This window comes from Salmo salar, chromosome ssa08 (genome assembly GCF_905237065.1).
Source record: "Salmo salar chromosome ssa08, Ssal_v3.1, whole genome shotgun sequence".
NCBI lineage: Eukaryota > Metazoa > Chordata > Actinopteri > Salmoniformes > Salmonidae > Salmo > Salmo salar.
This window is the reverse complement of record NC_059449.1, coordinates 7651615-7664151: the sequence shown is the minus strand read 5'-3', so window position 1 is coordinate 7664151 and position 12537 is coordinate 7651615. Positions and strand designations below refer to the sequence as shown.

The window sequence follows — 12537 nt, the reverse complement described above, 5'->3', positions numbered from 1 at the left end:
TACCACAAGTCGCAAACAAAACAGGAGCTGCCTCCATTATTCCAACAACATTTCAACTTCAACATCAAATCACCTATGTTTAGTCTAATACAGGGACAACTAAAAGATACCAAAAACAATTTAGTACAATCAACATAAGCTAAATATGATGTGGCTGTCCATGGTTCTGACTTCTGTGTGTGGGCATTGGTGCAAGTAGAAAAACATGTTGACTCACCCAACTTGTAGAGAAACTCCAATGCCATCCTCCTCTCTTTCATGTTGACAAAACGCGCTATCACTCTATCATACAGTTCACACTTTTATTGTTTGTTGTCCTAGGCTACCTGGCTAAAATGCTTGCTCGCTAGCCTAACTTCCATTCATGGGCAACGTTAGCTAGTTAACATTAGCCTTTTAGGCCTACATCTATCTACATATAGGCCAGTCACAACAATGGATCAGAATCGCCGTAATAATCATTGCCCAGTACAGAGAATTAAGTAAAACCAGAAGTCCAAATCCCTAGCTCCATCTATGGCTAATTTTGGAAAGGGACAATTTTAGCTAGCTAGCCACCGGAGGACAGCAACACAACGAGATGCAACTATTCAAGTTAATGACGTATGCTCTCAATGGGATATGTTAGGAGTGACACCTAAATCCAAGCTGGCTTCCCTTGACACTTTTTTTTTGGTGCGCCAGGACCATTCACAGTTGAGCTCGCTCAGTTTAGCTCAACGCTGATTTGCACATTTTGTATACATTTTTTGTCAAGGGAGGCCAAATGCTCGCTGGCTTCCCTTACTTTAAATGCTACAGGCGGCAACAATGTCATACTCGTTTGGGCCAGACAGCATCAGATGGATGTATAGAGACAGAGGGGCGCTGTATCGCTCGCTCAGATGAGTTCTCCTGTGAGATACATTCAGCCTTTTGCGAATTGAAGGAAAATTATGAAACATAGAAACGGAAGATATATACTGCTCAAAAAAATAAAGGGAACACTTAAACAACACATCCTAGATCTGAATGAAAGAAATAATCTTATTAAATACTTTTTTCTTTACATAGTTTAATGTGCTGACAACAAAATCACACAAAAATAATCAATGGAAATCCAATTTATCAACCCATGGACGTCTGGATTTGGAGTCACACTCAAAATTAAAAGTGGAAAACCACACTACAGGCTGATCCAACTTTGATGTAATGTCCTTAAAACAAGTCAAAATGAGGCTCAGTAGTGTGTGCGGCCTCCACGTGCCTGTATGACCTCCCTGCAACGCCTGGGCATGCTACTGATTAGGTGGCGGATGGTCTCCTGAGGGATCTCTTCCCAGACCTGGACTAAAGCATCCACCAACTCCTAGACAGTCTGTGGTGCAACGTGACGTTGGTGGATGGAGCGAGACATGATGTCCCAGATGTGCTCAATTGGATTCAGGTCTGGGGAACGGGCGGGCCAGTCCATAGCATCAATGCCTTCCTCTTGCAGGAACTGCTGACACACTCCAGCCACATGAGGTCTAGCATTGTCTTGCATTAGGAGGAACCCAGGGCCAACCGCACCAGCATATGGTCTCACAAGGGGTCTGAGGATCTCATCTCGGTACCTAATGGCAGTCAGGCTACCTCTGGCGAGCACATGGAGGGCTGTGCGGCCCCCCAAAGAAATGCCACCTCACACCATGACTGACCCACCGCCAAACCGGTCATGCTGGAGGATGTTGCAGGCGGCAGAACGTTCTCCACGGCGTCTCCAGACTCTGTCACGTGCTCAATGTGAACCTGCTTTCATCTGTGAAGAGCACAGGGCGGCAGTGGCGAATTTGCCAATCTTGGTGTTCTCTGGCAAATGCCAAACGTCCTGCACGGTGTTGGGCTGTAAGCACAACCCCCACCTGTGGACGTCGGGCCCTCATACCACCCTCATGGAGTCTGTTTCTGACCATTTGAGCAGACACATGCACATTTGTGGCCTGCTGGAGGTCATTTTGCAAGGCTCTGGCAGTGCTTCTCCTGCTCCTCCTTGCACAAAGGCGGAGGTAGCGGTCCTGCTGCTGGGTTGTTGCCCTCCTACGGCCTCCTCCACGTCTCCTGATGTACTGGCCTGTCTCCTGGTAGCGCCTCCATGCTCTGGACACTACGCTGACAGACACAGCAAACCTTCTTGCCACAGCTCGCATTGATGTGCCATCCTGGATGAGCTGCACTACCTGAGCCACTTGTGTGGGTTGTAGACTCCGTCTCATGCTACCACTAGAGTGAAAGCACCGCCAGCATTCAAAAGTGACCAAAACATCAGCCAGGAAGCATAGGAACTGAGAAGTGGTCTGTGGTCCCCACCTGCAGAACCACTCCTTTATTGGGGGTGTCTTGCTAATTGCCTATAATTTCCACCTGTTGTCTATTCCATTTGCACAACAGCATGTGAAATTTATTGTCAATCAGTGTTGCTTCCTAAGTGGACAGTTTGATTTCACAGAAGTGTGATTGACTTGGAGTTACATTGTGTTGTTTAAGTGTTCCCTTTATTTTTTTGAGCAGTGTATATATTAATTATATTTTTTGTACATTTTTTGGGGAAGCCTGGCTTCCCTTGGCATCCATGAATACATGCCACTACCATTAGAGGACCATAGTATAAGTCATACCCATAAAACCTTGCGGTCAAACAAGGAAATGGTTCCAATCGTTTTTCCACCATTCATTTTTCCCATATAGGATTTTAGAAAGACTTAAAATAAGGGCTGTGTTTCATGTAGGCTTACCCTAGCATGACATTTTGATAACTGTGTAAATCTCTAAGACAAGGTGACTTATCAATATATCTGCCTGTATTTACCCACCTAAAATGAAATGCTAATTAACTAACTGCTAATGTGCCAATCATAAAGCACTACAAATGCCATGAATATCTGTATGAGACTGCCGAAGGTAAGAATCTCTGGATTAACTATGTAATGTTAGCTAAATGTAGTAAAGAATAAATTGGCAACATTTCTTTAAATGGAAAATTCTGTGAACTGTCTTGAGCATGTTTAAAACTGACACGATATCTGTTAGCAAAGGTGTCAGCTAGAGATGATGGGCAGGAGCTTGCAGGGATTTGTAGTTTTGCATGATGATCTTTGATGCTAATTAGAATTTTTAAATCTGAGAGTAAATCGAGACGAATGTATTGATAAAAGTCACCTTGTCCGATTTACAAGTTTATCAAAATGTCACGCCAGGGTAAGCCTACACGAAACACAGCGCTTATTAAGTGTTTCTAAAATCACCTATGGGAAAAAATGGTGGCGGTGGAAAAACATTTGGAACCATTTCCCTGTTTGACCACTAGGTTTTATGGGTATTATGACACCTCCACTGTGGGTCTCTATACTGCTATAGAGAATTTCTAATAAAATAAAATAATTCCCTACAAACCTAATTCCAGTACCATGTTTCCCTATCAATTTCAAAATAAGAATTCAATCCCATATGCCCTAATCTCATCCACCACAACATAACTTCTCCCTTCTGTTCCCATTACATTATAGTACAGATTTCCTTGTAATATAAATAAGTCTCCCTTACTTTCACCCCAATGCCTCTGCCAACAATCTAACACATTTTTAAAATCACTGACCACGTGTACATGCACACCCATATCCCGTTTTTATTCGGGATACTCAAGTATTCTACTTTTGAGTTGACGCATATAAAACATATCGCGTTTACAATAACCCGAAAAGGCTTGTATCCCGGTTATGAGAAACACGGATAAAATGCCTGGGTTATGCTAATCTTAGAGGGGTCTCTACAAACTGGGTAAGAGTGTACGACTTGTTTATAATAATGGGTAATTAACCCATTATTAACTTGTCATTTGAAACAGGATTGTGTAAAACCATTTTTTTTAGAGCGACAGTAAACCTAGTCTAGAAAAAGGACAGTTGAATATTTACCCTACTGGGAGGATGTACACTGAACAAAAATATAAACGCAACATGTATAGTGTTGGTCTCATATTTCATGAGCCGAAGTAAAAGATAAGAGAAATGTTCCATGCGCACAAAAAGCTTACTTTGCTCAACTTTTGTGCCAAATTTGTTTACATCCCTGTCAGTGAGCATTTCTCCTTTGCCAAGATAATCCATCCACCTGACAGGTGTGGCATATCAAGAAGCGCAGGTGCACTTTATGCTGGTTAGGTTACTCCGGAAGGAGAAGCTCTTGTAACATAGTTTGAACTTCAAGCGCCTCTCCTTCCTTGATGTGAATGGTCTGGTGCTTCTTCACATAGTTCGCCTCAGTAAAACGCTTTCCACACATGGGGCAGGCGTATGGCTTGTCGGCGTACGTCCTAATGCTCAGCCTCCCAAATTGTGACCCGATGACACCAGAGGAGGTAGAAGCAGGAGCCACCACCCTCAGGTGGTTAGTCTTTGAGCTCCCTCCTTGACCTCTAGCCATTGTTTGGGTGTTGTTGGGCTGTGTGCTCTGTTATAGGCTACGTACCTCTCGTGGTGAATGCCCATCCTGACCCTGTCTGCATTGGGGGGGTAAGCCTGAGGTAAGGAGAAGACAGACTTCCTGATAGACTACCACCAGGGGGGTCTCCCACCACTCTCTGTGAAGGCTGAAGCCCAGGGTGACCTGCTCTGCTCATCATGGATACTGTGGTGTTTGTATCATAGGAGGATATATCCCTGTTTGACCACTAGGAGGATATATCTCTATCAGCCCCAGGCCCTGCTTCATCCCTGCACTGAGACTGTGAAGAGAAGGGTCTGTGCTGCAGACTGGATCCCTGACTGGAGCCTCTGTCTCTCTGATGACTACAAGGTCTGAGGTTGTTCAGTCCACCTGTCCACTGGTTGTGTTCTGTGTGGTGGTGAAGACTGTCAGTCGTGGTTCCGGTTCCGACTCAGGAAGGAAGGCTTCTGTTACAGGGTCCAGATCTGGGGCCAGGGTTTGTAACCAGCCACTTCAGAGGTCCAGTCTCCTCCCGATAGCAACACAGGATATCAGCAGGTCTTCATGGACTGCAGACTGCAAACAAATTGTACAGAAAAGCATTTAAGAAAGTCTTTGCTGTACATATAGAAACATGACATTATAAAATGTGAACCACAGTCAAGCCCATCTCTAACACAAGTACCTAACCATATGGAGTCATTGGAGTTTATTTTTTTAAATGTCCCTACGTGTTGATTCAAGAATTAAGTATAATGTTTTGGTTTGACTGAGAGAAGGGAAACTAAGTACATACAATGAAACAAAAATAACCAAGTCAGTCTGCACAGCGTCAATTTTGTATTGAATTTGAACGAAATGGTCATATACTCACATAACGTGAAGTACAGTACTTTTATTGCACAAAGTTATACCTTTTTCTGTAAATCTGGTACCCTCGCTTTAATAAAATGTATTTTAGAATACTTTGGAAAAGGTTCAACATTACATTACAAACACCTTCATGTCAAGTAAACATGAATTAAGGCTCTATCACTTCCTCCTTATAAAACACCAGCATCAAACAACAGGACAAATTTGTCACTCTTCATCCGTAAAGCTTTTTTACAGACACCATCACACCAACCATATCATCTACTCTGCCTCATCATACTCACTCTTTCCTCAGTTCACCTCATCCAGTTCCCTACTACATCCTAAACCAACAGAATTAACTACAAACTAACTAGTACTACATTACATGTCACTATACTCTATACATGGGCCGTGTGCATTTTCTGCTGGTGTATCCTTAGGTAGCTCCTCTCTGAGAACCTCTTCCCACAGTGCGTACAGGCAAACAGCCTCTCTCCCGTGTGGACCTTCAGGTGCCTCTTCAGCTGGTGCTGGTATGAGAACCTTTTCTCACACTGGGGGCAGCTGTATGATTTCTCCCTTGTGTGGACCCTCTGGTACCTCTTCAGGTTGTACGAGTGGGAGACAACACCTAGGTGGAGTAGTGTCAGGACTACAACACCTAGGTGGAGTAGAGTAGTGTCAGGACTACAACACCTAGGTGGAGTAGAGTCAGGACTACAACACCTAGGTGGAGTAGAGTCAGGACTACAACACCTAGGTTAAGTAGAGTAGAGTCAGGACTACAACACCTAGGTTAAGTAGAGTAGAGTCAGGACTACAACACCTAGGTTAAGTAGAGTAGAGTCAGGACTACAACACCTAGGTTAAGTAGAGTAGCCTAGTCAGGACTACAAACACCTAGGTTAAGTAGAGTCAGGACTACAAACACCTAGGTGAAGTAGAGTAGCCTAGTCAGGACTACAACGTCTAGGTGAAGTAGAGTAGCCTAGTCAGGACTACAACGCCTAGGTGAAGTAGAGTAGCCTAGTCAGGACTACAACGCCTAGGTGAAGTAGAGTAGCCTAGTCAGGACTACAAGGTTGGACAATCATGGATGGCTTGACCTGGGTGTTGATGTACACGGTGGGTAGGAACATGACAGTACCGTCTTGACTGTATACAGAGGAAGAGATGCATGACTAAGTTCTCTGGGCTGAACTGAGAACAGCAAACTGGTAATGTATGGACCGGATCCATGACAGACACGATGACCATTCAACAACCTACCCAAGTGTTTCATGAGTCTTACAGGACTGAGGACTTCCGGGGGTTGAGCAAGCGGCAATATTGTACTATTGACAGAAAGCGAGGATGTGGATGAAATTGTAAAAAAAAAACTAAACTGGAACTACATCACAATGGGTCCATGTTTTGTTCAGTTTACCATTTAATGCCTGTTCTGATAATGTTTACATAACCAATTACAAGGTGAGCAAACAATGGAATGGAAAATAAATTATTACAATGCACAGAAAGCCCACATGAGCATCCTACCACACATTGACTACCGAGGGTTCCCAATGCTACAATGTTTGACAGAGGCCACATTGACATTTCAATTGTTACAGGGTTCCTCATGAGCACCCCTGACATTAGAACCATGTCTGTGCTCTAACAAGCCACCACTTCCTCCTCTCTTGGCTAGAACCTTTAATACAGTATACACACTCTGGTACAGGAACACGGGTGTTATTGTTCGGAGATCGAGTCATGTTGTATGTACTCCATAAACATCAACAGTGTAATATCTGGATGAAGGTTGATAATACTAAGTAAATAAGGAACAAAGCAGAAGTACATGATATGTATACATTTTAAGATGTTTATTGATAGTAGGGCTGGGCGATATGGCCTAAAACTCATATCTCGATTTTTTTTTTTTTATAGTCACTATATATATATATAGTCACTATATATATATATATATGTGTGTGTGTGTATATATATATATATATATATATATATGTGTATTTGACCTTAAGGTCAAATACACTTCATTTAAAACAGTCAGCAATAATCTATTGAATTCAGAGCGTGTGAAGTTATACCTAGCCTAAATATAAGCCTTACACAATCATAAGAACCACTAATAGTTTCATTATTTTATCAAAATAGTTGAACTGATTTTTTGCAAATTCACTGATCTGGCTTTCAAGTCTGTCTATGAAAACGTCCTTTTGTTACATATTTAACCAGAACCCTGCATAATGCACATTCACTAATAATGTAGCAGGTATTGTAGAAAATGAACACAGGTCATAAACAATCTCTCAAGCACAAGCCTACGTTCTAGTGAGTAGCCAGCTAATTTTTATAGTTCAGGTTTAGCCAACTTGGATCTAGGTATAATTTCACAAGCTCTGAATTCAGCTAACAAAGGTAGAACAGTTGAATTGTTATGAACACAACCTTCTGTCCGTCTCCAACTGTCTGAACAGCATGCTAGCCTGTCCACCTTGTTCAGATGTTGTCAACCTTATTTCTCAGACTGACAAGTTGCCAATTCCTTATATAAATTGTTTTATGCTCATTGCACATTTATAAAACACATGCTAAACAACTAGTAAAACAATCTTTATTTGACAAAAATGCGATACGTGGTACCGTAATATGCGCACGACAAACTGAGCATACATTACCCAGAATGAATGTTCATTGGTACATCCGTTTTAGCAGTGTCTACTCTGCTCAAAATTTGAGCAGCTGAAACATAAACAGGGTATGGTTCTAAAGGTTACCTTCTCCTCTATTACAGTAAAATCATGTGTTTCGGTGTCCATATGATCCATTCTGTTGGACCAAACCTCAAATGCCTACCCATTTATGGGTAGGCTTTTTATTTTTTAAAGGGCCAGAAGGAAATTGGAGGGAGTTGAAATTTACTATTTCAGCCACCATGGACTTTCAAGGAATCATTTGATACTCGGAAAGATGGAAAAACGTTTATTTTTTAGTTGAAACCGAGTTGAAACCATTTGTCAGAGAGGAAGAAGCGATCTCATCTTTATTGTTGGGCGTGGTAGGGGGAGGGGCTTGTCCAAAATAAGCCCAATGCGTTTGTATGCTTTTGTATGCGCTTATTTTGACCCTAAGCTTGTCCCACGCCTTTCTGCCTTTGGGACGACTCCCCCATTGTTAGTGCGGGGACACATGAGCATCTCGTCGTTATATACCGATCTCTGGTGTAAATGGGAAGGTGCACAGCACAGAAGGAGCGAATGAGACCAAAAAGACAACATGAGAACAAGGGGACATAAACACTCAGAAAAACAAAAAACAAATGCGATACAAGCATTTGGAATATCGCACAAAAACATGAATTCGAATGAATCAAATTAATTCGATATGTCGCCCAGCCCTAACTGATAGGCAATGCATTTGGTACAGATTATGATTTATGATTTAACAGCCTTATTCTAACCGGCTTATCAAAACAATGTGCAATACATTGGGCCATTATATTAGTAGGTAGCCATATTGCTATAAAAGTATTGGTCCAGATTATAGCTAGTGTCCAATACTGATACAGGCAAGAGTTGCTTGCCTTGGGTCCCAACAAAAAGCTTTAGGCCCAACTGTTATTTTGGTCGTCTAGTAGCCAGCTAGTGGGGATACTAGTAAACTTTACAGGTAGCTAGATCGTTCCAGCTGTTGTTTACTTAGCTAGCCAGGTAGCTATCAAGTGGAATGGTTACCTTTATGTTAAAGAGTGGAATGGATTTTCTGCTGGTGTATCCTTAGGTATCTCCTCTCAGAGAACCTCTTCCCGCAGTGATTACAGGCGAATGGCCTTTCTCCCGTGTGGACCCTTTGGTGCCTCTTCAGGTCACCAGCCTGGGCGAAGCGCATATGACACTCGGTACAGCTGAAGGGTTTCACCCCTGTGTGGACCCTCTGGTGCCGTTTCAGGTTGCCAGCCTCAGCAAAGCGCATGTGACACTGGGTACAGCTGAATGGTTTCTCCCCTGTGTGGACCCTCTGGTGGATCTCCACCTTCTGGGGGCAGCTGAAGCCTTTGTTACAGAACATGCAGAGGAACCGTTTCTCTTTACTATTGCCTGATGTGGCTCCCCCTCCCTGAACCTGGGCTCTAGTCCTGTCATTTGAGTTCAATACCTGATCAAAAAGGACGCGGCCGTGTGAATCGGAAGGCCGCATCGACGTGGACACTGGGTTGCGATCCATGAGGTCGTTTAAAGGGAAGTGGGTCGCGACATTTGGATTTGTCTCTAAGCTTTCCCTGTAATCTAAGAAATCTCTGCCCTGTGAGAGTCCATCTCCTAAGTGAGTATCTGCATTCCATGTGGGAGGAACATCGCCCTCCACTTTCACCTCATCTACCACTATAACCTCCCCTTTCTTATCTAGGCGCCCTTCAGAGTACACACTACCACTGTACTGGTTCCAGTCCCCTCTAGACAGATCAGTCTGTGTATCTAAATCCAAGGGAATGTTGCCAGGGTCCATCTCTGTAGAGTAAGAACAAGACGCTTCATTGCCAGTCTCTAACACATCACCTGAGTCCCGATGGGAATGAACCGTCCTTGGGTTACCGTAAAGTAAATACTCTGAGCCAGGAGCAGGAGGACAGCCCAGTGGTCCCAGCCCCAGTGTCTCTGGTCTCTGTGTTACAGTTAAAGTCTCTGACTTGCGGATGCCGTTCAGCGTTCCACTGACCTCCGTGATGCTGCAAATGGTATTGGGCTGCGTGGTGGCGGTGGTGCGGTTTGCAGTGGCTAAAGAGGGCGATCCAGGCGCTCCAGTCTGGATGTCTCTGCTGTGCCGTGGGTCCTCCTCTCCTTCAGACCTCTCCTGTTTGACTCCAGGACCTGCAGCCTCTGCATCTGCAGCCTGACACAAGTAGAGAGGAGGTTGTTACTTGTAACTAGTTGAATTGGATAACAATGTCGTAGGGAAGTCTCACAAACTCCCCTATGGCAGATAAATGAGGATGTACATGTAAGCATGTGAATAGGGGAGCCTTTCTGAAGTAAACAGGCCATATTTCATTTACATAGTAACACATTTTTAATGCAACACTATTACACCAACCTCTATCATGATAACATGCTGGGTTGAGGTTCCACTCCCCTCATCAACAGTGATTGGTTGGTCATCTCTCCATGTATTGTGTCCCGCTGGCTTCACAAAGCTCCTGTGGCCTCCAGTGAGATGTCCTTCACCTGAGAGAGTGATTGGAAGAAAGAGGTGGTAAGGTTAGCTACTGTCAATGCTCAATGCTATATTGTACACTATTGATACTGTCTAGAATTGGCAAGGATGTAAGGTAACACTTCTCATAACTACTTGATATACTATTAATTGATTGATGTAGGCCGATTATGTTCCATGCATCACATTGTTTTCAATTAGTAAATAATAAGAAATACAGTAAATCAAGGATCTGGTTACAATATGATATTGTGTCTTTGCGCAAGGTAGCAAAGTAATCAGGGGAATTATTGCATTCTATCCAAAAAAACTGACCAAGACCCTCTGCCTTTTTTCCTACAAAATGTACCTCTTGGCATTCCTCTGTATCGGTCGAGGATCTTGACACTGGGACGACTGGCGAGGACGCGCTCTCGTGTTGTTCTCTCTGCGCGCTCCCGTGCCACCTTCAGTTCCAGTAGTTTCCTCCGTAATGCCCTGTTTTCTTTCTGGCTTTGAGTTATTTCCACACGAAACACTGCATAGTCGTCGTCTACGAGTTTACAGATCTCTGCCACGGCTGCATTCGCTAGCACCTCCATAATGGAGGCTATTTGAGTGTGAAAAACCACACAGTTAGCCATTGTTAGCAGCTAACTAACCTGCGGCACATACATAAATAACGTCTATCAACCAAGTCCTGTCTCCAACGTGAATTAAACACTATATGGGTTAAGTATGTGATGCTGTGCAGTTAAATTAGTCATATTTTAACGTCTAAATAACAACAATAAAACACTAACGTGGAAATTGTTCTTGGTCACTGTTCACTTCCGTTAATTCTTCGTGTTTCCGGCAGACTAGACGTTGTGTTGCTTATTGCTGCCTCTCACAGGTCGGAGTTTGAATTGCACATTGTCAGAAAAAAGGAAAGGATTATTTTTATTTTTTAAATCGCACCTCCACCTAACTCTTCACATATACACACCACTATACCCCCAAAACACACCACCCCTATCCCACTACCTTAGCCTTACCAGATCCTACTCCAGCCCGGGAGGATGGAACCCTTCTCTTAAAACCAACTGTAGATCTTCTGCACAAAAAAACTCTTACACCCAAACATGTCTGTGCTGCTGCCACTGCCACATATATTTTCCGCGATTTAAGCTCCATCAGTGCAGTACAATTGAATTACCATAGCAATAAATGCAAGAAATCCTACCTTACTTAAACTCATCCTCTGGATTTCTCTCTTCAGGCCTGCTCACTGGGAGGCTCCTAGGTCTCAAACTCTCGGCAGTATTCTGCCTTCTCCCTACAGTTAGCAGCTGTTCGCTTTGCCCACGACTGGCTCATGTGAACTACAATCCCAACGCTTTGTTTTAACGTTTAGAAACGTCAATAAGCATCGCTTGCGATACGGCCATTAACCTTAACATAAAATGATCCTTCATTGGGAATGATATAAACATTAAAATGTCATTAACAAATTATCAGCAATCTAAATCAGAGTACATTTTTCATCAGTATGAAACAAATCATCATGTTGATACTGAGCATACTCCTATTGGTCAGCATGGTGGAAATAACTATTTCTATCCTCATAACACCATCTGTAGGAACTGAAATTAGCATATCTTGTTGGACAAATCCAGGTAGTGAATCCCGGTTTAAGTCAAATGTATTGCGTTGGTGCCTAATGAACATGACCCAGAACAAGCATCATGATTCCACTACTTATAAGGCCACTCCTATAGACTCTATGTGCCATTAGCACCATACGTGCTGTAGTTCCTGAGTATTATCATTATCATCAAAAATGTCATTTGGTAAGGGATATAAATCAAATAGATTCGGGTCAGTTCCACTCTCCGGATCAGAGTTCACCCTCTCCATTCACCAATCAATCCGTCAGTTTTAAAAATCATTCAATTTACAAATCATAATCAAAACCCAATTAATTATCCAACCCAAATTTAGAATGACATTGTTCAGTGATTAAAACCCTCAATTTGGCATACACCAACATTGGCAGAATGTACA

At 43.0% G+C, this 12537-nt stretch overlaps 1 protein-coding gene across 4 annotated transcripts in view; it reads right to left on the bottom strand.

The window, feature by feature from the left end:
• The window catches only part of LOC106609873 (zinc finger protein 34), a 70181-nt gene that overhangs the window by 40505 nt on the left and 17139 nt on the right, over nucleotides 1-12537 (bottom strand). Inside the window, exons 2-4 of one of the 4 annotated variants that reach the window (XM_045723169.1) lie at nucleotides 10393-10523; nucleotides 9036-10191; nucleotides 2501-5019 (exon numbers count right to left, since the gene is read on the bottom strand). The exons of 1 other annotated variant lie outside the window; for it this stretch is intronic. In XM_045723169.1, the coding sequence (XP_045579125.1) occupies nucleotides 9043-10191; nucleotides 10393-10523 (1280 nt within the window). In that variant the 3' untranslated portion in view covers nucleotides 2501-5019; nucleotides 9036-9042. Of the gene's footprint in view, nucleotides 1-2500; nucleotides 5020-6714; nucleotides 10192-10392; nucleotides 10524-10861; nucleotides 11334-12537 lie in introns of those variants that run through there. 2 more of the 4 variants (XM_014208894.2, XM_045723168.1) reach the window with 2 other exon arrangements.